The following is a 26789-nucleotide window of genomic DNA, read 5'->3' as shown; positions in this document are numbered from 1 at the left end:
CATCTGTGCCAGTCTGGAGGGTGTGCAGTCACCCATTTGAAAGTCTGTCCTGTCTCTCTCGCAGTGTGTGTATCTGTGTGCATGCTAGCCTGCTTTGGGGAAACAAAGACCTGCACAGCCAGGAGAGGAGCCGGCACAGTGTGCTTCCTGCTCCAGCTCTATGCATCCTTGGCCCAGCTTGCCTCCCCCACCACGTACCAACCGCCACCCACATGTCTCCCTGCATGGGTTAAGGAAAGGCTGGAGCTGAGGTAACTCGCATCTCCTTCTGTGGAGGCAGGCACTGGCCTCTGATGTGGGTGCAGATTGGCACGGGTGATGTGATGGGCAGTCCTGGGGCAGGATTGGGGTTAGGGCAGGAGTCTCAAATGCCAGACCCAGCATCCCACAAGGGGCTAGGTGCTGACATGCCAGCAGGGAAGGCACAGCCTCACTGCCTAAACCAAGGGGTCCAGGGAGCTGTGGGTGGGAGGTGATCCTGCTAGTCTCTGGGCCTGCCCCTGGTGGGGCCACACCTGGTGTGGGATCCAGGCCAGTAAGAACAAACACCTGTTCAACCCTTTACTGTTTATAAAGGCATCATTATTAATAATAATAATATGATTTTTGCTGAGCACTCAGCATGTGCCAATCCTTATTTTGCAGTACTTCATCTGGTAATTGTAAGGCAGACATTACTGTCCCCACTTTAGAGAGGAGGCTCAGAGGGTTTGTTAAGGAAGTTGCCCTGCATCATACAGCTTGCAAGTGGCAGCTCAAAACCTAAGGCTGTTGTTGAACCAAAGCGTGTTTCTTTGTTTTGTTCTTTATAATTTATTTCGTTATTGTTTTTGAGAATATGCACAGCAAAACATACACGAATTCAACAGTTTATGTACAATTCAGTGACATTGATTACATTCTTTGAGTTGTGCGAACATTTTCACCTGCCTTTTCTGAGTTGTTCCTCCCTCATTAACATAAACTCACTGCCCCCTAAGGTTCCTGTCTAATCTTACGAGTTGCAAAGCCTGTGTTTTTAATCACTGTGCTTTCTTGTTCCTCGTTATCTCATCTGGTCCCCATTCCAGCCTGGATAGTTAGGCGGGTTGAAGAGACCATTAGAAGAGGAGATGGAGGGTCAGAGAAGCAGAATGACTTGCTCAGGGTCACATGGCTGGGGGACAGAGCTAGGAGTGCCCCCTCCTCCCACACACACTCCTGACCGCTGGGCTTGTCACAGAGTGACTAGGGAAGGACACAGGCAGCCAGGGCGAGGAGGGTTGAAGGAAGAATAGGGTCAGAGGTCCTCAGCAATTGGGCCTAAGTGAGTTGCATGTATGTTAAAAGTCTTAAAGTTGTGTGTGAGGCTTCATACCAGCAGTTTCAGATTAAAGCACCTAAAGGTGGATTAGAGGACCCAAGAGTTCAGACAATTTTACAAAGGAGAAAAGAGAAAATCAGAGTTTAAATGATTTGTCCAAGCTAGCTCCAAAGTCTGTCTTTTTACTTCAGAAACTACTGGAAGCCCTTGAGAACAGATGTCTTACCTAGCCCATCCTCTAAGCTTCCTTCTTCCCTTCCAGATCTTTTTCTCACACCACCTGCTCCTGGGAGCCTGCCCTGATTGCTGTCACCTCGTTTCTTGAAAATTGGTGCCTGGGCAGAAATTAACTGAAGTCTTTTGCAAATGCCCTAGGGCTGTGCTGTTGAGAGGGGCACAGCCCCCTGGGATGCACAACATCACATTCAGATTCATCAATTCGGTGAGTTTGGGTTTTCTTAGCGGCAAAGGATGGGGAGGGAGTACCTGACCAGCGATGTGGGAACTTGGAGCTCTGGTTTCCCCACCAACTTTCTGTGTGACTCTGGGCGTGTCCCTTCCCTCCCTGGGCCTTGATTTCCAACTCTGTAAAACAGAAGGCTCAGTAAAGAAGGCAAATCAGTTTTAACTCATAAAGCTATTTTTGATCAGTTGGTGCTGGGCATTTTTTTGAGAAGGATTCTGAGGTTAAATCTGGCCTCAGTAGGAAAGAGTGATGGATTAGTAATGTCTGCCGTGGGTGGAGGATGGAGAGAGGGCTAGTTAGAGCCTCTGCGATTTACTCTTTCTTCCAGCATAACAGGCCATCACCCTGTGACGGCTTCTTTGGCTTTTCCTCTTGAAAGAATGGGTGATTACATTTACCTCAGGCTTTCAGGTGACCTCACTGACTCTCAAAAAAGGCTCGTTATCTGGTTGGACATATGATCAAAGGGACTCAGGAACCCAGGATGGCTTGGCAGAGCCTGCGTCTGGCTGTTGTCAGGATTCAGGAGAGGGCTTGGGGGACTCTTAGGGTACTGAGAACGCAGGTACAGGCCAAATGTTGAGAGCTGAAAAGAAAACACTCAGCTTATTCCTGGGGAGCTGTCTTAGGCTGGGTTCTCTAGAGAAGCAAAACCAGTAAAGCGTTATAAATACGTATATATAGAGAGAGATTTATATCAAGGAAATGGCTCACGCGATTGTAGAAGCTGGAATGTCTCAAGTCCATGGATCAAGATAGAGGCTTCTTCTGATTCATGAAGCCACGGGGGCTGGCAAACCCAAGATCAGCAGGTCGAAGAGCAGGGCTCTTGTTCACAGGCTGTGAAGATAGATGAATCCCAAGATCGGCAGGCAAGATGGCAGGGCTTCTCCTGATTTATGTAGCTGTAGGGGCTGGTGACCGTGAGATTGGCAGGTCAGAGAGCAGGGCTCTTGCTTACAGGCTGTGAAGATCAACAAATTCCAAGATTGGCAGGTAAGCTGCTAGCTCAAGTCCCAAGAACTGGAGGTCAGACGAACAGGAGGCAGCTGCAGGATCCAGAGCAGGCAAAAGTCAGAATATCCACTTATATTCAGATGCAGCCCACATGCACAAGGAAACTCCCTTTCAACCAGTTGGCTACTCACAGCAGATCCTGTCATGGGGGTGATCACATATAAATACTGAGAATCATGGCCCAGCCAAGTTGACACACAGTCTTAACCATCACAGGAGCTCAGAAAGTTTCTGCTGGCACAAAGTTTTGACAGGATTGGGGGTAGCCCTCTTTCCTGGAGGATAAATCAAAGTTCTCTTGCCTCTGTTGTACCATAGATGGGAGTCAGCAGGGATCTCTTCAAAGTGAGGTCTCTATGGCCAGGGAGATTGTGGGAGGGTCTCTTTCCTTGGGGGTGACATGAACTGGGCTGGCAAAAGGACAGTCCTCTCGGGGAGGGGGGTGTTGAGGTGACTTTGGTGGAAGGGCTGCAGTTCATGTAGCAGTCCTTTAGCACCACGTGTGTGAGACGCTGTGTCCTCACCACTCTGCCCCACCTCTGCCTCGTGCCCCTTTCTCAGCCCTGTGGTCTGATGGCCCCGGGGGCTGCTGTGCAGTCATGCGTCCCTCCTTCCTGGGCTAGTCTGTCTCTCTCTCCTGCACTTCCTGAGCCCCAGTTCTGAGCCCTCCACTGTACCATGTGTTCACAGACTCCAGGCCTCTCCATTAGAAAGACCTTTAGAAATCACCCAATTCGTCCCCTCCAAGATTACACACAGATGAGAAAACCGAGGCCCAGAAAAGGTCACTCAGGGAATCTCTACACATTCTAATTTTGCCTGTTGATCTTAACCTCCTAGGCAGGACTCCTGGACTAGGGGATCAGGCCCTGAGGCCTTGGGTCCAGTGCTTTTGGCCTGGTTCTTCCTGTCGCCTTGAGAAGCAGCCTGCCTGGCTGGGCCCTGCCAAGCATCCACTGACTCTCTAGGCCCCACGGGTGATCCCTGGGTAGTTAAAGATGAGAAAGCGACTCTGAGTGGCACAGAGTCCTGGATGTCAAACCATCTGCTCACCAGTGTCATTCATTATTCAGAGGAAACATGAACCCCTGTGTTGGCAGCGTCAGGAATTTTGTCCCCTTCCGCCTTTTCTTCTCATCCCACTGGGCCGTGGAGGGGGGGGCGCAGAGGAGACTCTCAAGTGTCCTGGAGGTAGCACCCAGCAACCACTTGCTTCTCTAGCTGTGGTTTGGGTGGGGTTTCTGCCGCCTCTCAGATGCTCACACCAACCATGGGGACCTGGGCCAGAGGGATGTTCTTATAACAGGTACTTTCCTTACAGCCTTCTCCAAGAGCCCAGAGACCCAGGGACAAAGTCCTGAGCTGGAGGGATGACACACATCTTTGGATGAGCTCTGGGTTGAAGGAGCAGGGGCTGCTGAGGGTATCTATCTCTCTGTGGAAACCAGAGGCCTGGGTTCAAGTCCAAGTTTGGCCACTTAGCTGAGTAGGATAAGCCAGTCCCTGACTTCTCTGAGACTCATTTTTCTCACCTGCTATGTGGAGATAACTCCATGCCTCACAGACAAACTATAGAGAGTAAACTAGGCTTACGTAGTGGTAGATTCTCAGGGTCAGATAAGCACTCTCCCACCTTCCAGCAAAGGGCCCGTGCAGATACCCCAAAAGACACGTTGGCACTAGGATTGGAAACTAAAGAGACGAGATCATCACAGGCCGCAGTCCAGGGCCACTTTCCATTAGCTGCAGCGTAGGTGGGGGTAGATGGGGGAATGCAATCTGGGGCTGTGCACACATCACAGGGTGAGCGAGAACAGCCAGACAGCCACAGAGAAGGCAGAACAAGGCTTTGACTCATCCCCACTGTCGGCCCTAATTTGCTAGGCCAGCAGGTGCCACGCAGCCCAGGAGACCAGGTGGCTGTCTCAGCTGTCTGGGGACTGCCTTCCTCACCAGCCAGAGTACTGCCCTCCCTTTCCTACCCCTATTTGTCCCCCTGCCCCCTGCCATTCCTATGTCCTTTTAAGAGTCCATTTTGGAGGATGTCAGGCCTAAGGGCAGAGGATCAAGCAAAGTGCCCTGTGTCCTGGGATGGGCAGCTGCCTGGGGAAAAGCACTGGGGGCCAGGGCAGGGCCAGGAAGGTGTTAGGTGCAGAGCAGCCACTTGGTTGCCTTTCCTGGATTCTGCTGGACCAAAGGACACCCACTGCCACATTAGACTCTGCAGCAAAGTTGCAGAGGCTGGCAGCTGGAGAGCTCACATCTGTACAAAAGAGAGCCTCTAACGCCTGCTGCCCCTGCTCCCCCACAATGCTCCCAGAGCTCTCTGTCCTCCTCCTCCCTAGCACTTATCGTAACCATTGTTAAATATTTAATTGTGTGGTTAGTTATTTACGCTCTGTCTGCCCTCCTGGACTGGAGGCTTTGGGAAGGCAGGACCAAGTCGGCCCAGCTCACTGCTGTCTCCTCAGCCCTCAGGATAGGCCTTGGCATTTTTAGAGCTCAGATGTTTGTTGAATACTGCTGATGAGGACAGTAAATTTGAACGCTTTGGAGAGGAATTTGGCAATATATCACAAGAGTCTGAAAATGTTTATGCTCTCAGTATTAGGTAGGATGCTTTTGGATGTAACAGAGCATCTTGATTCTAACTGACCTAAGCAGTAGGAAATATATTATCTCACATAACTGGCTCCAGCTGCGACCTGAGGTCCTTTCGGTGCCCTCAGCAACACTGGCTTCATTCTGCGGCTGGGCCATCTCTGAGGGAGGAGTCATGGGAGGAGAGAAAGAGAGGCAGACAGAGACAGAGGCACCCATCTCTCTTATGAGCATGTAATTCATATCTTCCCTTAAGTCTGATTGGACCAACTTAGTTATATGGCCACCTTGGACCGGCAAGAGCTGCTGAAGAAGCGCCATTTGCTAGTTGGCTTGAACTCATTGGGATCTGCCTCTGAAACAAGGCATGGGGTGATTCCTGGACAAAGCCAGCACTCTGTCAGAAAGCAGGATGGGAGAATGGATGGTGGGGAGGCTATCTGCAGTGTCCACACCCTCTGGCCCCTTGGTATATATTGCCAAATATATCTATTTCTGGAAAATCAATTCCAAGGAAATAAGCAGACAAAATTAGTATAGAAAGATGTTTATTGCAGTGTTACTTAAAATAAAGAGAAAGAAGGGGAGAGAGTTGGACCTGATCTGAGAGGTAACTGCATTGAAATATTTAAGTATTCTACCTTCATACAATGGGATATTATGGCAGCATTGAAATCTTTATACAAAGTGTTAATGACATTGGCAAATAATGATGATATAATGTTAAATGAAAAATAATTGTATTTGCAGTGAGTTCAGTTATTTTTTAAAATAGCATAGAAAAGAGACTGAAAGGAAATGGATATAAATGCTTATAATGGCTGCCTCTCAGTCATGCAATTAAGGGTGATTTTTGTCTGCTTCTTCCTAATTATCTGTACCACCACCTTGGAGCAAGACAACCCCTTCCACAGTCTGAACAGTTTGGAACCAGTTTTGTTCTTCCTTCTCTTATTATTTGCTTTGAAAATAACAATCACTAACACTTACCATATATTTACACTATGCCTGCCACTGTTGTAGGTGCTTTACATGCACTAGCTAATTTAACTCTTACAAAAACCCTATGAGGTAAGTGCTTTGGTGTCTCATTTTGCTGAGGTGTTCCCTGAAACGCAAAGATGATTTCAGTCACAGGGTCACAAAGCTGGTGTGTAGACCCATTGCCGACTCACAGCAACCCTATAGGACAGGGTAGAACTGTCCCATAGGGTTTCCAAGGCTGGAAATCTTTATGGAAGCAGACTGCCATAACTCCCCACCTCACCTCCTCACACACACCCAGCAGAGCGGTTGATGGGTTCAGACCATCCACCTTTTGGTGAGCAGCCCAGTGCTTAACCGCTGCGCCCCCAGGGCTCCTTTCAGTGTGTAGAGTACCTTTGGGATTCAAACCCAGGCAATTTGATTTCACAGCCTCAGTCATCACCGCCAAAGCAGGTCACGTGGCATCGTCTTCACAGCTACGCCCTAAAGCCGCATTAACTGCGCCAGACCTTGTACATCCTCAGAACCTCAGAGGGGTCCTCTGAGAGTGACTTGTCCAAGGTCACATCGCTAGGAAGTGGTGGAGCTGCGGGGGCCGGGGCTCTGATGTGGGACCTTTTGTCTCTCCACCCTCCCCTGCCCACCAGAGCTGCCAGAGGCCCTGCCGCCCAGCGGACCATGTTTAACGGGGAGCCGGGTCCGGCCTCGGCCGCGGCCTCCAGGAACGTGGTGCGGAGCTCCAGCATCAGCGGTGAAATCTGTGGAGCCCAGCAGGCTGGGGGCGGGGCCGCGACCACTACCGCCAAGAAGCGGCGCAGCAGCCTCGGCGCCAAGATGGTGGCCATCGTGGGCCTGACCCAGTGGAGCAAGAGCACACTCCAGCTCCCCCAGCCTGGTGAGGGGGTGTGGGACACCGAGGGGCAGGGCGAGAGGCAGAGGGATGGGGTAGGAGGTAGTGGAGGTGGGGAGAGGGGAGTGCACACTTCGCCGTCAGTGGACGCAAGGACTGCCCTCACTGGTGTGCATTCGTGTGTGGGGCAAGTGTGTCACCTGTTCACACCTACATACATTATATCTAACACGTTCCATATAGGAGGCACTGTTCTAAGTCCAATACGTGTACTGACTCATTTAACCCTCATATAACTCTCTGAGGCAGGTACCAAAGGTGGAGAACCTGAAGCACAAAGAAGGAAAGTAAGATGCCCTGAACCACACAGCTAGTAAGTGGCAGAGCCTGAATTCAAACACTCTTAGCTGGGCTTCCGGGTTCATGCGCTGAACCTTTACACTTTGCTGCCTCCACACACAGACTTACACATTAATCAGTAATTATTTATGGGACAGCCATTGTGTTGCTAACACCATGCTAAGTGACACCACAGTCTCACAGACACACACATCTGCAAGCTTCAGCCTCACCTGTAATCCCTGCATTACCTAAGTACAGAGTCACACCGATGTAGTTACACAGCACACAAGAATGTTAGAAAGTCACAAGGAAGACCTACACGCACATAGGTACGCACCTTGCACGGTCATGTAAACACAGTGCCCAGGAAACCACCCATACTGACAGGGAAGCACAATATGCTCGTTCGCAAGGTGGTGTTTTTAGTTGCCATCAATTCGATTCCAACCCATGATGACCCCCTGTGTGCAGAGTAGAACTGCTCTAAAGGGGTTTTAAGGCTATGACTTTTTGGAAGCAGATTGCCAGGCCTGTCTTCCAAGGCACTATTGGGTGGGTTTGAACCACCAGCCTTTCAGCTAGTAGTCGAGCACTTAACCGTTTTCACCACCCAGGGACTGTTAATTCACACCACATATGGTCACAGATAAAACCAGCCATGCAAATTGCAGTCCCATGAGTACAGATCTACAGACTCAGATCGCAGGAACACAGTTACACACGTGCACACACAACAGCCCATGGCCACGGAAACACATCACACATGTGTGTACACTCACATACCTCACAAAACCACATTTACATATACCTTAACAGCTACATCCTGATAAATACACTTTCTCAGACACCTAGCCATGGAATCCCAGTTATGCTCATACCTGCAGGTGACCCCGCTTGTTCCAGCTTGTCAGGCACAGTCACACCTGGACCCCACATCCCAGAGGAGCCTGCCCTCCCTGCTAAGCCCCTGCCTCCCTCACTTTGTGGCATCAGCCCAGACACCAGCTGGTTTTGTTTTAAAATCTCTTCCTGCTTATTTTGCTCAGAGTAGCAACTTCCCCAAGAAACCTTCAAATAGGCAGCTGGGTGGGGGTGGTGAGGGGGTGGGGGCACTGGAGGATCCAGGGAGAATGCTCATCAAGACTCCCAGTTGGGGCTGGGGGTGGGGGACGTTTCCAGATCTTAAAATAGATTTTACAGAGCCCTGGACAGGAGCACAAGGGATGGTCTTTTCTAGCAGTCGAGCTGCGATGTGGTTTCTGGCTCAGGGGAGTTCTAGATGGGGAAGGGGCTTGAGGTTGTCAGTGCCCCAAGATGGGCCTGGCACTAGGGAGGCAAGGAAATAAGGAGATGGGGATCTGGGCATCCAGGAATCAGTCTGGAATAGGACCAAGGTGTGAGATTAAGGATCGGGGGTAATAATTAGGAGGTCGTGGAGGAGATCAGACCCAGGAATCCAGATGATCCAGCTTCAGACCCAAAGCTTCTTTATGCCCAAGGTAATTCGAAGGGACATTCTTCTGAGGCCAAGACTGGGATCTGAATCACTGGGAGGTATTCAGTGATCTGCTTGGGGCTGTCAGCCTATCCAGACTCCGCATTCAGCAGGCAGGTATTGGAGCCGACACTGGAGACCTCCCGGCCTCGAGGAGAGATGCATGATGGTGGAGCTCAGGATTACTTGTCTCTGATATGAGAGGGCACAGCTGAGGTCCTGGGGCCTGGAGCTAGAGGAATCGCCCAGGTGCCCTTCCAACTGAAGATCTCTATGAATCATGTAATCACCAACATCAGAGCAGAAAGTCCTCTTGAGATCTTCTAGTCCAGTGTACTCATTTTACCCACCAGGCATCCAGAGTCTGGAGAGGAGAAGGAACTTTCCTGGAGAAGGGCTTCAAGGCAGCCTTCAGAGCCACCACCCCTGCCATTTACCAGCTGGGTGACTTGGGGCAAGTTACTTCACCTCCCTAAATCTGCTTCTTCTTTTGTAGGGTGGGGACAATAATAGGTGCCTTGCAGGCAATAGTACATACAGACAATAATACGGGCCTTACAGACAATAATACGGGCCTTACAGACAATAATACATGCCTTGCATCCAGGGGAGTCAGTGAGATAGGACATGCCAAGGCACCCAGTTATGTGCATGGCACATAGTAACAAACAGTGAATTGTCAATGCTATTTTTAGGGGCAAAAAAAGAAATGAATTCTCTGCCTCCACATCTCTACCACTTCCCTGCAGTGCATTCATCTCCCATCTATAATTCTTTCCCCCATTTTTTACTCCCAGGCCTTGAGGTTGCTAGAGTCCCAGCTTTGTGTGCCTAAAACTGGGCTCAGTCTGAGCCTGTCCCCATCCATCAGGTCCTTCCTGGCACTTGGAGCCCCATCCTGGGTGGGAGTCTGGCCCCCAAGGGATGTATGGGCCAGATGCACCAGGGGCATTGGCTCTGGAAAATGGTCTGGGAAAAGGTCCTAGACAGGTACCCTCTGCTGGCCCAGATGGGATGGCTCAGTTCCCTGCAGGCTGGTCCCTTGGGAAGTGGAGAAACTCCTCTCCCGGATCCAGTCAGGCTTCAGGGCCCTTGGGTGTGTGCCCTTCCCAGGTGCCTCCTTCCTCCCAGTTTATCAGTACCCTGCCATTGATTAGAGCCCCACCCACCCCCTCCTTTCTATCCTAGTTCAGGCTCTCTTACCTCTGGTCTGCACTATTACCCCAGCCTTCTCTCCAGTTCTCCTGCCTTATCCCTTCCAGCTTATTCCTCATGTTGTCCTACAGTGGCCTTCCAAAAACTGACTGTGAAACTTGGGAGGACTATAACTCCCTGTGGGACTTTGGCAAAGTCACTTTCTCACTGGGATTCAGTTTCTTCTTCTGTAAGAGGAAGCTAAAAATACTGTCTCTCAGCTTCCTCCTAGATCTGAGGAAATTGTGGGGAGCAGTGAGGAAGGTGGGGTCAGAGCTCTGGGGGTCCCAGGATACAGGTGAATTCTGGCCTGGCAGTAGGTTGGGCCCACATAGGGCCATCCTGGACTGTCTCAGCCCTACCTAAGTGGAGCTCCCTTTTCAGCACCAGGGACAGCGGCCCTTCCCTCCTGGGCTCCGGGTCAGAGTGGGAAGAGGGTTCAGGACTTGTCCAGGAGGTGCCATGGGGAGTGCCATGACTGGATCTCCCTTGTGATGTGGTGGGACAGATGGGATGGTTCCTGGAGTCTTTCCATCTCCCCGGGTATGACAGAAATATTGCAAGCAACGTGGCCCAGTTCTCTAGAGAGAGAGAGGCTGCATATAGTTACTCCCCATATTGGTAGGAGCTCAGAGTCTGGACAGGTGTGAAGCCAGTAGAGAACTTTTCTCTAAGGTTGCAAGACTTTTCTCGCCACCCAAAGCACGTGGAACTTAATCTCTGTCAAAGCACAACTCAAATAAATGGGGGGTTGGTGGAGGAAAGTGAGAAGTAGAAAGACCCTTAGACTGGGCATGTGCAGGCCTCAGGTCTAGTCTCAGCTGTATTGGTGGCTGGGCCTTAGGCTCCCCATCTATGAAATGGGGCAGGGGGATAGTTCAGTTATCTCGTAACGTTTCAGGATTCCTTGGCACCCTCATGCAAGGGCTCACGTTAGGTTGGGCAAATCTGATCAAAGAAAGTAAATTTGTTCCCAAATGGATCAAAGTTTTCCCAAGCTATGGAAGAGGGAGGGTTGGGGGTTGTGAGAAGGGGAGGCTCTGGCTTCAGCTCAAGGTGCATGTTAGGGGTAGGATTAAAGACATGAGAGGAGGGAGAAGGCCCTGCAGCCCCTGAAGATCCATCTGTCTTCTAACTGGGTTAGAGGGGATGTGGCGGTTAGGAGCCAGGGACAGGGAGAGGCTCCCCCCATGCCCACCATTATTATTCAGCCTTCTGCATGTGTGTGGTGGGTCATACACCATTTGTGGGTTTGCATCTATGTGTGTGACTGGATGGACTTGATTCTGAGTGTTATGGTGTGATGGTCACATGTATGTGACTGACTTTATATGACAGTATGTCAAGTATGCATAACTAAGACTTGGTGGGACCACTTGTGACTGTGTTGCTATGTAAACATACATATGACCTTGTGTGTGAGATTATTCATATATGTAATTGATGGCACTTGAGTGTGCCTGCTTTTATGCCTGGCTGTGTGATAGAAATATGTATGAGGTAATGTAACTGCGTGTGTGTGAGAGAGAGACGTATTGATGGATTGATTGATTCCTGGATATGCTAGCTATTTCAGTATCCCAGAAGCTGGGATGATTTCAGAGAAGACATTTTTCCTTACTCCCCCTACCCCCCGCTCCAGGTCTCCCCCACCCCACTCCATCCACTAGTGACACTGGCCCTCTCAGCCTTCCCTGCCCTGGTGGGGTCTTCCTGAAAGATAAGTAGTACGAAGGAGGAGGAATAAAGCCTTCATTTTCCCAGGCTGGGGTCTTGAACATCCCCTCCCTGACCCACCATTGGATGTGGGTGGGAGAGAGGGTTGCCAGGGTAACCAGCTCCCCTCTCCCCACTGCTTTGGTGGAGGGGGGCGGCAGCGGGGCGGAACTGTGTGTCCCGCCCCCAGCCTCTCCACATCCCTGTAGGCAACTCTGCTCTTAATTTGTCTGGGCCTATTTGCTGTCTAGCCAGTGACAGCAAATGGCTTCTTTGGTACAATCCCCATCTGAACACCACTTCCCTCCCCATCAGGCTCCTCAGCCAGGCTTCAGCAGGGGAAGTCCCAAACCCTCAACCTGTCTTCCCCTACTCCACCCCCAGGAGGAGAGGGTGTCTAGAGGGACCACACTGCAATGCTGAGGAGGTTGCCATGGAAACCCAGGCAGGATGGTGCGCCACCAATAGGAGAGGGAAAGTGCCCCATGTTCCTTGCAGAGAGCCCTCTGAACAGGAGGTACAGACACTCGGGTGGGCTCTCGCTGCACAGCCTCTGGGGTCCTCTGCAGGCCTTTCTCTCAAAGCCTGAGTCAATCCAGGCCAACCTAGCAGTCCCTCTCTCAGTCTTGCTTTCCTAACAGCCTCTCCACATACATTCCTCCCATGTTCAGACCCATCCTGAGAAGGCATGTTAGTTTGATAGTAGCCAGGCTTCACCATGGGGTTTTTGATACCGTCTTTGAAAGTGTCAGAGAGGTAGGTTGTGGGTCTGGGTGTGATAGGGTCCATGAGGGTACCTGGAAGAGGATTCCCAGAGAAGGCAAACTTTCCAGAAGAGAGAGGGAAGGATGTTTAAGCCTTTGGGGCAAAGGCTGAAAGGAGAGCGGGAGGGTAGGCAACAGGGGAGCCTGGCTTGGATGAGGGTGAGGGCCTGAGGCTGCAGGGCTGGGCTCTGCCTGTGGCTCCCCCTCACCCCTGCCACTCACCTCTGCCTCCAGCCATCTTTCTAGTTTGCTTTGTCTGCATCACTGTCCTGTGCAGGGCCAGGGGTCTCAGGCTGCCAACCAGCTCTAAGGTTAATCTCAGCAATGCCCTTGCCTCCAGTCAGAGCCATTGCCCACCTCACCACCTCCTAAGAGGGTGACTTTGGCAGCCCTCTCAGAGAAGCTGACCTTGTTCTCTCTCTGTGCTTGGGGGTCATAGAAGGGACCACCAAGAAGCCGCGCAGCAACATCCGACGGAGCACAGAGACAGGCATTGCAGTGGAGATGCGGAGTCGGGTCACGCGCCAGGGCAGCCGGGAGTCCACTGACGGGAGCACCAACAGCAACAGCTCAGACGGCACGTGCGTGCGGCCCCCACAGCTGCGCCCCATCACCTGACCATGGTCCAGTCCTCCACCCTGCCTTCCCGGCCCTCTAGTCACAAAGCCAGGGGGCAGAGTGGGATAATCTCTTGTTTGATTTCCAGCCAAGATGTCTGGGGTCCTCTGATGTCTCTGCCTCCGCCCACCCCTTCCCAGCCCAGACACCTGCTTGGGTGGGCCTCAGTGTCTTCCTCTTGCTCCAAGCTGCTCTTTTGCACTGAATGCTCAAGTGGCCCAGGAGCAGCAAGTCCCTTCTGTGTGTTTCAGGAAGGGCCTCCTGCCTCCCAGCACCTATACACTGCTCTGCTGGAGAAGAGGGTTCTAAAGGAAATGGGATCTTTTAAATGTACGACTACTGCAATGGCTCAGATGGTAGACTTCTCACTTGCTTGGAGCTTAGGGAAGGAGGCTGGACCAGATCAGTGTTTTTCAGACTGGGGGTGGTGACTAATAGGCAGGAAGCAAAGTCAGTTTAGTGGGTGAAAACCAGCTTTAGAAAAAGAAATAGGAAACTCGCGTATACCATATATATGATTTTTGTGGTACCATTGAGTCTTACTTTGTGAATTTTTCTTTCAGTTTTCTGCACATAGATGCACATACATCTATACTGGACTGTGATATTAAATGTATCTCTTATATTTACATGTAGGTTGCAGTCAAAAAACTAGAAAATCATTGTTTTAGATATTCCCTCAGATCTCTTCTGAATCCATGAAACTATGGTTGTGTGACTAAGGTTTACGGATTTGGCTTCATCAAGTCCAGTGGTTTCCGGTCTCAAGATTCTGTGGCTCCGTTATTTAAGAGTCTGTGGCCACATGTCTTTTTGACCACACGTCTTGCTGCTAGGCCTACTTTCATGACTGTGCATAGCCACTGGCATCCACTGCATCTTACTGTGTGTCGGGCATGCGGTGGGCACTTCAGATCGGTGCTCCTTAGGCTGCCATCACACTGGGAACGCTGGGCTACGGGTCCATGGTGATTGACGTACAGAAAGTGAGAGGAAGCTTTTAGAAACTCTCTTGGCAACGTCATGTTGCCATGGATTTCTATTTTATTTTACAAAAATATTACCCTTTGATGAATTAGGAATTAAATCAGTCCTTCAGCCTGATTGTCTGAGGAGCACTGGTTTGCTTGTGATGTCTCATTTAACACAACAGCCCTAAGGGATATAGGCCCTGTCATCATCTCTGTTTTACAAGTGGAGAAACTGAGGCACAGGAGAAGGATGAGGTACCCTGCTGAGGGTCACAGCCCTTAAGTGGTGATGAAGTCAGGATTTGAATTAAGGCCATTTGATTCTGTAAACTTTGTTTACAGTTTTTTTTATACCAGGCTCCTAAAATTCTGTGGCCTTGAGAGTCTGCGTTTGTTTATTTAACCCTCTCAGATCCTGTTGTCCTAAAAATGTGGTATTAGGCTACTGCTAACCATGAGCAATGAGGGTGGGTGGGCCTGGAAGCCCCTTCCTGGGGAGTAGGGGTTGAGCCTAGTGGGGCAGAGACACAACACAGGCTCTTTCTGACAAGCTTACACAGCCTGTTCTGGCCTCCCTGCCTGGCACTGGCCACCAGAAGCTCAAAGCCAAACTGTCCAACAGGATTCCTTCTTGGATAGCCTTTTCTCTGTCCAGCAGGAGCCTGGGCTGTTTTACATCTTAGAATCTTGTTTGGTCCCTTGTAGGCCCTAGACAGACCTGAGCGGCCTTCCTTCTTCTGTCCATTCTCTGCCAGCCCCACCCAGAACATCTAGGCTCGAGGACATGAGCAAGTAGCACTTCCCCCTTTGGGATAACGGCAACAGCAGCAACATCAACATTGCTACCACTCACCGTTTCCTGTGTGTCTGGAACTTTCCATGCACCATCTCCCCTAATCCTCACAATTACCCTGTGATTTGAACACCGTCTCTGTTTTGCAGGTGTGACAGATCGCTTACGTCTTTGAGTCTCGGTTTCCTCATCCGTAAAATTGGATAATGGCTCCTACCACACAGAGCAGTTGTAGGGTTAGATGATATAACACGTGTGGAGCATTCAGCATGGTGCTGGCACCTGGCCCGCTTTCCGGCATCGTCAGTCCTTCTTATTACTATTTCTCGGCCCTCCGTAGCCATGGACTGCGCATGGTCACCAGCCAATAATCTCAACCCTGCAATTGTGTTGCCTCACATTACTGACTTAAATTTCAAACTTACGGTCAACTCAGACCTCAGTTTTTGGAAGTCGCCCAAGGCCTAGACATTTCTGGCTCTTGGCATTAACATCTGCTGATGAGGGTGCAGGTGCCCAGCAAGCCCTGCCTTTGAAGGATCGCATCAGAAATCCCTGGTGCCTCAGGATCAGCTACCATCATTATGTTATTTTTATTAGTCTTTTTTCTCAAGTGACCTCAAAGTTCGTTTTATTTATTTATTTTTCAAATGTGCAGAAATGAGCAGTTTTGTTGTCTCCAGCCAGGGTGGGCCACTCACATTGTGTAGAGGAGAAATTGAGGCACAGAGGGGCATGTCCAGTGCCCCAGGGACAGAGTCACTGCATGCCGCCATCCGCACCCCCACCCAGACACCCTCACAGGCCCTTCTGCCTCCTCCTCCAGGTTCATCTTCCCCACCACCCGGCTCGGGGCCGAGAGCCAGTTCAGCGATTTCCTGGATGGGCTGGGACCAGCCCAGATTGTGGGGCGACAGACGCTAGCAACGCCACCGATGGGTGAGTCTTCCTGAGGCTGGGCAAGTGGGACAGCAGGAAGGAGGAGCTCCGTGGGGCCTTCGGTGCACTGTGAGCAGCAGAAGGAGCCCTCACGCTGACTTTTGTGGCAACGAGGAGTTAGCCTAGAGGAAAGGGGCACTAGCCTTTCTCATGGGCTGTCCTGAAGCTTTTACAGCACGTTCCCTCCCTCATTTCACCACTCACTCGCCCACTGTCCCACCGCCCACCCTGCACTGGGCAATGCTAAGTGCTGGTTATAAAATGGTGAACAAAAATAGTCTCAGCATCCGCTTTCACGGAGCTTATTCCATCACTGATTCTGTATGACCCTGGGTAAGTCACACGTCTCTTGTTTTGAGCCTCCATTTCCTTATCTGTAAAATTGGAATACTAATACCCCTCTTAGTTCTGCAATCTAACAACTATGTTTTTGAGCTCCTACAGAGTCGCTGTGAGTCTGAATTGACTCGATGGCAAGGGGTTTGGCTTGGATGCTTTCCATGAAATATCTTATTTACTCCTTAAGAACTATGTCTTATTTGACTTTTTACCCTTAACCTCGTGGCTGGCATCCAGAAGCCTTTTAGTAATTTTACCACCCCCCCTTCCCTGGTGGTGCAGTGGTTAAGTGCTCAGCTGCTAAATGAAAGGTCAGTCGTTCAAACCCATCTGCTGTTCCGTGGGAGAAAGATGTGGCAGTCCGCTTCTGTAAGGATTTGCAGCCTTGGAAACCCCCTGGGGCAGTTTTATGCTGTCCTGTAAGGTCTTTACGGGTCAGAATTGATGCTGATGGCAGCGGGTTTCTCCCCTGCAACTAGGAAGTGCTTCCTGAAGCCTATGCTTGGTCTTCTTAGCTCCGTTCTGACTCAGTTCATTGGCTCTCACATTGGCCCCTCCCTCCTTCTCATACGGGCTCTGTTGGCTTCAGTCAGCTCCTCCCCAGGTCTGGCTTCCCCAGAGATGCCTCCTCACCTCCACCCCATTCCTATTCATCTGACTGAACAGCGTCTGACCCAGACGTCCCCGCTCAGCCCTCTTCTGGACAGTGCTCAACTTTTGACCCTTATAGTAGGGGAGGAAGCCCAGGTGCCAATGGTGCCCTGCTGTGAGTCACACCAGGAAGCTAAGATTTCATTCCAGGCCAGGACCCTTTCAGCGAAAGTGCCCACAAGGAGCCCCTGTCTGCTGGAAGCCAGGTCCATAGGGACCCTCAGTGGATGATGGTCAGCTCCCATCTGGCTCCTGGGTTGGGTTTGGCTAATTCCCAGTCTTTGCTTCCAAGCTCGTAAGGGCTTGAGGAACCTGCTTTTTGCAGCCCTGGGTCCAGCCCTGGGCTGGGAGGCAGTGAGAGGTGTCGGCCACTACTGCAAGGCTAATGCACTACCACAGCTTAGAACGTTTGGTTGTGGTGCCCCCTGGTGTCCAAGCCTGGGAAAGAGAGATTTGCATTTGCTAAACTTGTTAGGGGTGTTAATAGTAAGACAGGGAAGAGACTAATTCGCAGGACCCTTCCCTGTCCCCCAAAGGGAGGTCAGGAATAGCTGGAGAGAAGGGAGTAAATTTCAGGATAGCTCCTGAAAGTAGAAAACCCCCATCTTCCCAAGAATGCAAATACAATTGCATGGTGGCCCATTTTAATTTTTCTGGATCAAGCTTAGGATTCTGGACCCCTTTGAAGAATGTTCCAAGTGCTTAATGCATAATTTCAAATTCTGCTTACTCACATTGAACACAGCTTAGAGTTCCCAAAAACCAGGTAACTGACATGACTCCACACACAGAGCTTTTCCCAGCGGAATATTCTGCCTTGTCGGGGCGCAATGAGGCATTCTCTGCACCCAGAAAATCTCCCAACCTCCCCTCCCTGCCTGGGCAAGGGAACCCACACAAGAGCAGGCCCTCGCTCCCAGGTAGTGCCTCAGGTCCTGGGCAGGTACAGGTCTCAGCTGCTATTCAAACTGAGGTTCTTTAAATTGTCCGACATACATTTAGCGGGGATTGTGGGCGGTGGGGGCGGGGGGGGGGTGCTGCTCTTTAGGGAAAGGAGAAGAAGAGCCATTGACTCTGCAGCTTCTCCATCTTCCTGAACAGTTCAGGTCTGGCCCAGAATTTGCCTGTTCTGCTCAGTAAAACTGAAGCCCCTCTAGTCAACCAGACTTAGATGGGAGTTTGGCAGCTGTTACCCAGGCACACCTCTTAGGATCAGGCCCACCCCACCCTCAGGAGCCTATCCGAGTATTTCTCAGCCACTTAGAGTGGCCTCCCGAGAGGAGTTCCGCCACTTGCCATTCTCTCCATCTTGTTTCCTCTCTGGCGCTGGCGGAGCGCCCTCTGCAGACCGGCCTCTGTACGGCACTTGGCTGGCCTGTCCCTTGGTCTGGCTCTGCCTGGACCCCCTCTCTCCTCTTTTGCAGGGGACGTGCACATTGCCATTATGGACCGCAGAGGCCAGCTGGAGGTGGAAGTGATTGAGGCTCGAGGCCTCACCCCGAAACCAGGCTCCAAATCCCTCCCAGGTGAGGCTGAGCGGCTGGGGAGGGATTTTGAAAATGGGGTCCTGGCAGGAAGGGCTGTGCAGCCAAGCTCTGGGCCTAGCATTCCTCAGCACCCCGTTGGCCTGAATCTGTGTGCTCAATCGACACTGGAGTCACTACTTGCCTGGAAGGCCAGTGAGCGGGGGTAAGGGCTCAGTGGTGGATGAGTCAGCGTCTGAGGCAGCCTTGTCTACCTGCTGTCCACCGCTCAGCTCATTCTGCTCATCTCCAGGTGATCCTGGGGCTTAGGCGAGGGGGCAGGCCATAGTGGTCTGCTCAGGACCCACCTCATCATGCTTCTGTCATCCCTCAGCCACCTATATCAAGGTTTACCTGCTTGAGAATGGGGCCTGCTTGGCCAAGAAGAAGACAAAGGTGGCCAAGAAGATCCATGACCCCCTGTACCAGCAGGCTCTGCTCTTCGATGAGGGGCCCCAGGGTAAGGTGCTGCAGGTGAGTGTTAGGGTGGGGAGGGGAACTCTCACAGAGCAGAAGTCATCATTTTTTTACCTTTCCTTATGCCTTATCTCGTGCAGGCACTGTACCAGGTGCATTAACGCACATCGCTCGTGCATTTCCACAACCCAGTGAAGTGTTACTGCACCCAGTTTATTCATAAGGAAACCAAGGTTGGGGAGGATGGCTAAATGACCTCCTGGGTCGCACAGCTAGTGGGTGGAACCAGGATTTGTCTGTCTTTTCCCATCACTGAACAATTTCTAATGTTGCTGGAACTTCTGATCAATGCCAGCCTTCGTGCTAAGTGCTTTCCAAATGTGATCTCACATCGTCATCATGACGATCCTGTGAAGGAGGTATGATTGTCATTTTACAAGTGAGGAAGGAGTCTCAGAAAGGGGAAGTAACTTGCTTAAGGTTTTAATAGTGACTTGCAGAGGCAAGTTGAGTTCAGGTCAGGGTGACTGGCATCCCAACCGCTTCAGAGTAACAAAGCCCTTCTGCACGCTTTGTTGTTTGTGCCTCACAGCAGTCCTGGGAGGGAGGGACTGTCATGCCATTTCATAAATGAAGAAACAGGCACAACAGGTTGTATAGAAATACAGCATATGGTAAGTTAGTCTCAGGACTCAGTCCTGGCTTCAAGCTCCAACTCAGATATTTACTAGCTGCAGGTGGTATGTTGTGAAGATTGAACAAGATATCGCGTATGAAGGGCCTAACATAGTGCCAGTGGTTAACAGCTCAGTTGCGAACCAAGAGGTTGGCAGTTGGAACCCACCAGCTGCTCTGTGGGAGAAAGATGTGGCAGCTGGCGTTCATAAAGGTTTACAGCCTTGGAAACCTGATGGGGCAGTTCTACTATGTTCTATAGGGTTGGTATGAGTTGGAATCGACTCGACGGGAATGGATTTTTTTGGTAACAGTGCTTGGCATATAGATGGCCACTCGCTAAGCATTAATTGTGGTGGTGGTGGTATTTGGCCTTGGCCTTGCTTGAGACTACACAGTGGCAGAGAGGCTAGAAACCAGGGCTGTTTAGGGCTGACTCTCAGCTCTGGCTTTTTCTCTGGGCCGAGGCACTTACATAGCTACCTGCCAGTGCCCTTGGAGTTGCATACCACAGAACTGCAGAACCCTAGGGTTCTGTGGGGGGAATCTAGGGAGCAAGGGGAGGCTGAGTCATTCTCTCCTACTTCAACTTTCCTGCATCGAACACTTATTTAACCTGTGTGTATACACACATACAAATATCTATATCCCCAACTATATCTACCCGTAGATATATATATTCCATTTTGAAAAAGGACTCACTGAAAAACACACACATTTGAAAATCACCAAGCTAATCTGTTCCCCTCTCCCAGTTTTATGGAAGGGCAGGCTGAGGTCCAGTGAGGGCAAGGGGCAGGTCCAGTGAGCCAGCGGCAGAGCTGGAGCTGTCACCCAGGCCCTGGACCCTCAGGCTGTGCCTGCCTGGGGAAAGCTGTCGTCTGGGATGCTGGGAGGTTCTGGAGTCACACACAACCAGGTTCCAATCCTAGCTGTGAATTACTGTGTATCTTTGGGTTAGTTAATTAACCTCTCTGAACTGCAGTTTCCGCTTAGTGGAAATGATAATACACATCACCCCTACCCAGCTGGCTCCATGTGACAACTGAGATAATGCATGTAAAATCCAGAGGATTGGGCCTGGCACATCAGAAGTGCTCAGTAAGTTGTTGACAAAATCAGTCTGGGTTTTGGCTCTCTGTGCCCACCTGAGGCCTGGTAACACTCGCAGCTCCCGGGCCCCTGACCCAGCTCTAGAGTGTGTGTGGGGGGTGTTTACTCATCCCTCACACTCTTCCTCCCTACTGCAGGTGATCGTCTGGGGCGACTACGGCCGCATGGACCACAAGTGCTTCATGGGCATGGCCCAGATCATGCTGGACGAGCTGGACCTGAGTGCCGCGGTCACTGGCTGGTACAAACTCTTCCCCACCTCCTCAGTGGCCGATTCCACGCTTGGATCCCTCACCAGGCGGCTGTCCCAGTCCTCTCTGGAGAGTGCCACCAGCCCCTCGTGCTCCTAAGGACCTCAGGAAGAGAGGCTGGGATGGTGGCATGGGAAGGGGTGCCAGCTGGCCGCCCACTTCCTCCCCTGTACATAGTCTTCATGTCGACATGGACCCCGTGCCCTGCTGCATGCCTGTTGGCCACTGGGCTTGTCCCAGCTGGCAGTGGAGACTAGTGTGTGTGCGTGTATATTTGTGTGTAAGTGTGTGTAGTCTGTGTATATGTGTGACCACAATTATATATGTTCATCTGTCTGGGTATAGTCAGTCCTGGTGACTACATGGGCTGAAATCCATGTCTCTTTGTATCTTGTTGAAAAGAAACCCAAAGGAGTGTTGAGTGGGCACGATTCACCAAGTGGGGGCTGTGGCCATTGGTTCATCCCATCTGGTCCCATGTCTGGGGCAGAGCCTGTATGTTCCCTACCTGTGCCTCCTCTTGGTGGTCTCTGCTTGGTTCTTTGTCTTGTCCTTTGTACCACCCTCTGTCTCTCCCCAGCACTGCTGCTGTTTTTTGAGGAATGTAGCATCCACTGCAGTTGAACACGCTGAGGCCCCTCTAGGAACCCCATCTTATCCCCTCCTCTACCACCTCTGCCCCGATGCCCCTCCTCCCACCCGAGCAGCCCTGGCAGCTCTTCCCAAGGAATGCATTCTGCAGCATGTAGCATGCTCACCTAGTGCCCTGGCCAGGGCTCCGGGAGAAGCAGCAGCTGCCTGGTAAACTGAGGGCTTGGAGACTGCTTTCTCCCTTGGACTGGAGCCATCTCCTTCCCACGTGTATAACACAAGGTGGTCTTGGTTCCAGGGGAAATGGCCCGATACCTTAGAGGGAGGTGCCAGGTGCTTCCTTGAGCATTTGTTCCTCACCTCTTTCCTCCCTTCAAGGCTCCTGGCTCTGACATGCCAAAGGAGCTCTCCTTGTGGGCCTCAGGAGCCTTGGAGTAGAGGGTCTTGACATCCAGGGGGCTGACCTCAGAGGGGATGTTATCTTCCAAAGCAGACAGTCCCTGGAGATACCTGTGTCCTCCCAAGGCTCTGCTGGTGGCCTTACCTGCCTCTGGGCTCATCCCTGGTGGGGGCATGGCTTGGTGATGAGGTGCTGAGGGTAGGGCTCTTTGCAGAAATAAGGAGGGCTGAGGCTGGCTTGTTTTGAGCCACAGTTGAGAATCCATTCGGACCTTTGGGGATTAGCTGCATGAAGTTGCTCATTGGAGGCTCTATTTTTTGCTCATTTCCAGGCCAGGGTCCCTGTCTGGGAACCCAGATTCGCTTGAGCCCCGGCCTCCTGGCTCTGGACTCTGACCGCCACAGTCACCAGCTCTGTACAAGCAATATTTACCCCTCCCAGCCCCCCGCCTTTTCATCCTCCATCACCACCCTTTGGACAGCAGCCTGGCCTGCTGTAGGCACCTCATCTGCTCTCTGCTTTCTTGTCTACCCTTGTCTGGTTGGAGCTCCTCAAAGCTACTCAAACCCTGACCTGACTCAAACCCTGGCCCTGTTGGTGGGGACCAGTTCCTAGTCTGGACCTTTTGAAAGGTCTGCTGGGAATCCTGAAGTCTGGCTTAGGAAGGCCCAAATCTGTCCCTGTCACCCCTCAGTTCTAGGGTGAATGTAAAAAGTCAGAGATTGCCCCAGAGATAGACAAAGCAGCCTGTGGGTCCAAATCTGGTGGGGAGAAAAGGAGACCCAAGATGGGGAAGGCCTTCTTTCTGCCTCTTCCCCGAACGTCATTCCAAAGTATTGAAGTGACTCTGGTCCAAGTACTTCAGGCAGAGGGAGAGCTACGAGTGGTAGCAAAGGAGAGGTCTAGGAACCTGAGGGCTTGGACTTCATTCCTGTCCAAATCCAGGTGGACAGGAGGTGGGTTCTGAGAGGGTGGAGGAGGATGCGCCATGAACTTCAGGCCATCTTTCTGGCAGGAATCCCTGTTAGGCTGACACCAGAGCCCTTTCACCCTTCCTTCTCCCCAAGAAAACTAGGGGAAGAAGCCAGGACTGCGCAGGTCTTGCCCTCAGACAAAAAATAAGGGCAGGGAGAAAATGAGGACAATTAGCTCCTGGGCTCCTGTCTCCTGCATGAGCCTACTTTCTAGTATTTTCAGAGAAGAGAACCATTGTACATACGGAAGAGTGGAGAGGGGTGGGTAGAGGTTTCTCTTTATGCAGAAACTTTCTCCCCAGTCCCATTGCTTGGGACGGGGTAATACATGCAATTTCTCATGTCCCTAAAAATTGGGCAAAGAGCCCTGTACCCTTTGACCCTACAGTGGGGACAGGAGGAAACTCTTTTGCATAGGGTATTTTTGTCTCCTGTCTGTGATATAGTCACCTCTAGAGCAGTCACCACCAGGATAGCTGAAAATAACCTAGACCTTTGAAGTGGTGGGGTCACTAGGATGGTGCAGACATTTGCCGATGTAGCAGACTGCTGATACCAGACGGTGACTGTGCAGTCACCCCAGGGCATGGGGGCATTGCAACGCCCTTATTCTTCTAGGGGCCTGAGAAGGCAGCGGGAAGAGGGGAAGCTGCCCTTGGGCAACTGTAGGCCTCGGTGCATCTTGTCCTGGGGGAGGGTTAGCACAAATGAAGTCCTAGCCAGAGCTAACCTGCCTACAATCCCTGGCTTTCACAACTGCCCAGGAGTCAGGCCACTCCATTATCCCACCTCTCCAGTGGGAGGTAATTCCCCCCAAGTTGACTTTGGGGAATTATTCTTTTTAATCTTTTGTACCAAATAAGTTACTAACCCCAACTTGGATGCCCTCCCCACCCAGGGGGAAACTGTGAGGCTGATGTGTGTGTTGGTGAGTAGCTGCATCTGAAGGTCTGTTTTTTTGCATCTGGGATGCAGGGGCTTGTCTGAGAGTCTGCTCTGGAGGTAGCCTGTCCCGGGAGTAGAGGGGCAGAGGCGTGACCCCTGGCCCTCCCTGGGATGGTGGAGCATCTGCCCCTTGGGGAGGGGATGGTAGGGAAAGAAGAAACATGATTCCGCTGGAGTTCTCCCTACATGGGCCAACTCACTGCAGGTACAGTGTCCTGGCTCCAAATGCACCTCATCCCAGGTGACACCGGCACTGTTCCTCTGCTTAGGCCGGCTTGTCTCCTAAAGGAGTGAGGATGTGACAGAGACAAGAGTGGCCCTGCAGTGATGCTGGGCAGTGGGTGGGGACAGTGATGGCTGGTTCAGAGCCTCTGTCTCCAGGTCTCTGCTCTGTTCAGTCTGTCCCACTTCCGGCAGAGTCTCCTTCCCTACGGGGAAGTCTGTGACGGGCCTTTGATGTGAATCAGGCTCCAGTAAATGGGGCCAAGTCTTGGTTTGAAAGGGGGATTTGTCCTTCAGGGAAGAACCATCTCCTAAACTACTCCCCATCCAGTTTCTTCCACCACCCAATTCACTAGGAGAGAAGAACTTAGAGGCTCTTGGTATCCAGCAAGTCCCAGGCAATGCCAGTCCTTCATGGGGCGGAGGCTAAACCTAGGAGCTCCAGAGGGAGGGCACCCAGCTAGCTCGTCACTTGTGGAATCACTGCCTGCCAGGCAGAACACTAGGTCCAGCCACTTCTCCCAGGGGCATGACACCTACCAGGGGAAGCAGGCCTGAACTCTCCTTCACCGCCAGCCTTGAGGACAGCAGTGCACACTCTTTCAAGACAATAGATACTTCCAAGGGTACTTCTTTGCAAATGAAATGTAGCACAATCTTAGACTGTGTTACCAGGACCCTGACATGCAACCGGGGTCCTTACTCCATGCCCCACCGCCCAGGAGATGCTGAGCTCCTCTTCTGGGCTTCCAGAGTCCTCATACGTCATATTCCCCATCTTCCTCGGCCCAGAAAGCAGCAGGGCTTTAGTAAGGCTGCTCTCTCTGTTTCCCTTATTGCTCCCAGCACTGTGCAAACTCTGTGCAAGAAACCGCTGCTTTTGTCTGATGTTGTAGATGAGTTGTCCTCACCTGGTGGGGAGAGTGGGCACGGCATTCAGGGCCAGGAGGTGGCCCAGCACTATTCTGGCCGTGGCTCTGGGGGGATGGAACAGCAGAGACTGCTTCCCTGCTGACTCCTGCCTGCCTTTCTCTTTATCTCCTCTGAGTTTTCTGCTCCAATATGCCGACACTTAGAGACTCTTTAAAATGCTGCTTCCTGCACTGGATTGTCTTTCACTGAATGATCAGGGAGGAGACGAGGATGTCGACTCCTCCCCTACCTTCTCCCTCAAGTCTGCATTTCACTCAGGTAGGAAGAGACTGGGGCAAAGCAAACACCATCGTGATGAAAGAGCAGGGAAGCCCCACACAATCGGGGGCCTGGGTGGAGTTGGATGGGCCTGGTCTGACTGGGAAAAGGTTATTTTGAAAGAGTGCCTGAGCATCTCAGAACAATGTCAGTGATGCCAAAGAGAGCAACTTGGCCTCCTTGGGCACCAGCTCTTCCGGCAGAGCTGCACAAACGTGGCTCAGTTGTTGATGTGTCCGATGGTGGGCTTTGTTCTCTGACAAAGGGCTTAATCTTTCCATGTAGCAAAGCAACTCCCTCTCCCCACCCCCCGCCCCCAACCCTAAGCTCGGGCTCTTGTGGGCCCAACATGGCTGTGCCTGTGAGGGAAGCCACACCCGTGAGAGAAACTTCCATTCTCTCAGGGGCCTAGACTGGCTTGAGACACGTGCTCATTGAAAAGCATGAGTGTTACTGCTTTGAGAAAACCTTCCAAGGGCCTGGCTGGAAACGTGGCCAGTAAGGACAGGGGCCTCTCAAGCAGTTCACAGTGATGCCAGGGGAGGTCCCTGGGACTGGGTTCCAGCTTGGCTAACAGACAGGGGCCTCGGGAATTCCAGGGGAAACAAGGCATCTGCCCCATTGGTCAGTGATCATCTGGGCAGCTGGCTACAGGGAATCAAAGGCTGTTATAAACAGTTTTGCTAGAAACTGTGACTGTGGGCAAGACTCCCCACTTTTCTGGGCCTCAGCTAACTCCTGTTGAAAATGAGAGAATTATCTAGTTGCTCCATGATTCCCTCCAGCTTTTAGAATCCTCTGATCTGAGATGATGAGGGTCGCAAGCCTCGTGCACCTGGCACCTGGTTCCATGGGCTGGTTTTTTCCATCCCTTGGTGCCCAGGCTGGTGCAGGTCCTTATCCAGTCCACGCCCAAATGCTGCTTCTGACAAGAACTCTGGGAATCCTAACAGACTGTGATTTCACCTCTTCGTGGTGTGTTCTCCTCCTTTTATTCTTATGTAATGATGAGAAATAATTAAGGGTTGTCTACAATGGACGTTTTTCAAGGTGCTGATGTGATGTCACGACCTCAGCTGCATCCCGAGTAGGTCAGTATCCCCACCAGCAGATCAGGCTGGGTCATTCCTCATTTCTGCTTCTCGAATGACATCAGTGGAAAAGTTAAAGAAGTGAGGATTTTAGAGGAAATGCTCTCTGATGGGAGGGGAAAGGGAACTTATTTCCCTTCAGAATATTTTGTTTCTTAAAACCACTCCTGTCTCCAGAATGTCTTTAACCAGACATCATCTAAGAAGGCATAGTGGCTGCTCCTTTGGAAAAATTTGGTCTGATATTTCTGTCAACTTCTTTAGAATGTAAGTTCATGGGAGGCAAGAACCCTTTTTTAGAATTTCCAAAATGCATCCTGCAAAGAAAGAGATAGCTGATAGGGACTGAC

General features: G+C 51.4%; 1 protein-coding gene across 2 annotated transcripts in view; it reads left to right on the top strand.

Annotated features, from left to right (window-relative positions):
- The window catches only part of RIMS3 (regulating synaptic membrane exocytosis 3), a 42838-nt gene extending 17057 nt beyond the window's left edge, over nt 1-25781 (top strand). The window contains exons 2-8 of one of the 2 annotated variants that reach the window (XM_064281797.1): nt 1566-1745; nt 7022-7269; nt 13175-13316; nt 15944-16056; nt 18471-18572; nt 18904-19043; nt 20912-25781. In XM_064281797.1, coding sequence (XP_064137867.1) covers nt 7053-7269; nt 13175-13316; nt 15944-16056; nt 18471-18572; nt 18904-19043; nt 20912-21124 — 927 coding nt within the window. In that variant the 5' untranslated portion in view covers nt 1566-1745; nt 7022-7052 and the 3' untranslated portion in view covers nt 21125-25781. Of the gene's footprint in view, nt 1-1094; nt 1746-7021; nt 7270-13174; nt 13317-15943; nt 16057-18470; nt 18573-18903; nt 19044-20911 lie in introns of those variants that run through there. The other variant, XM_064281798.1, reaches the window with a different exon arrangement.
- The last annotated feature ends 1008 nt before the right edge of the window (nt 25782-26789 follow it).

The sequence above is a fragment of the Loxodonta africana genome, chromosome 3, assembly GCF_030014295.1.
Source record: "Loxodonta africana isolate mLoxAfr1 chromosome 3, mLoxAfr1.hap2, whole genome shotgun sequence".
Classification (NCBI taxonomy): domain Eukaryota; kingdom Metazoa; phylum Chordata; class Mammalia; order Proboscidea; family Elephantidae; genus Loxodonta; species Loxodonta africana.
Note: the sequence above shows the minus strand (reverse complement) of the source record. Positions and strands in the feature narration are given on the sequence as shown.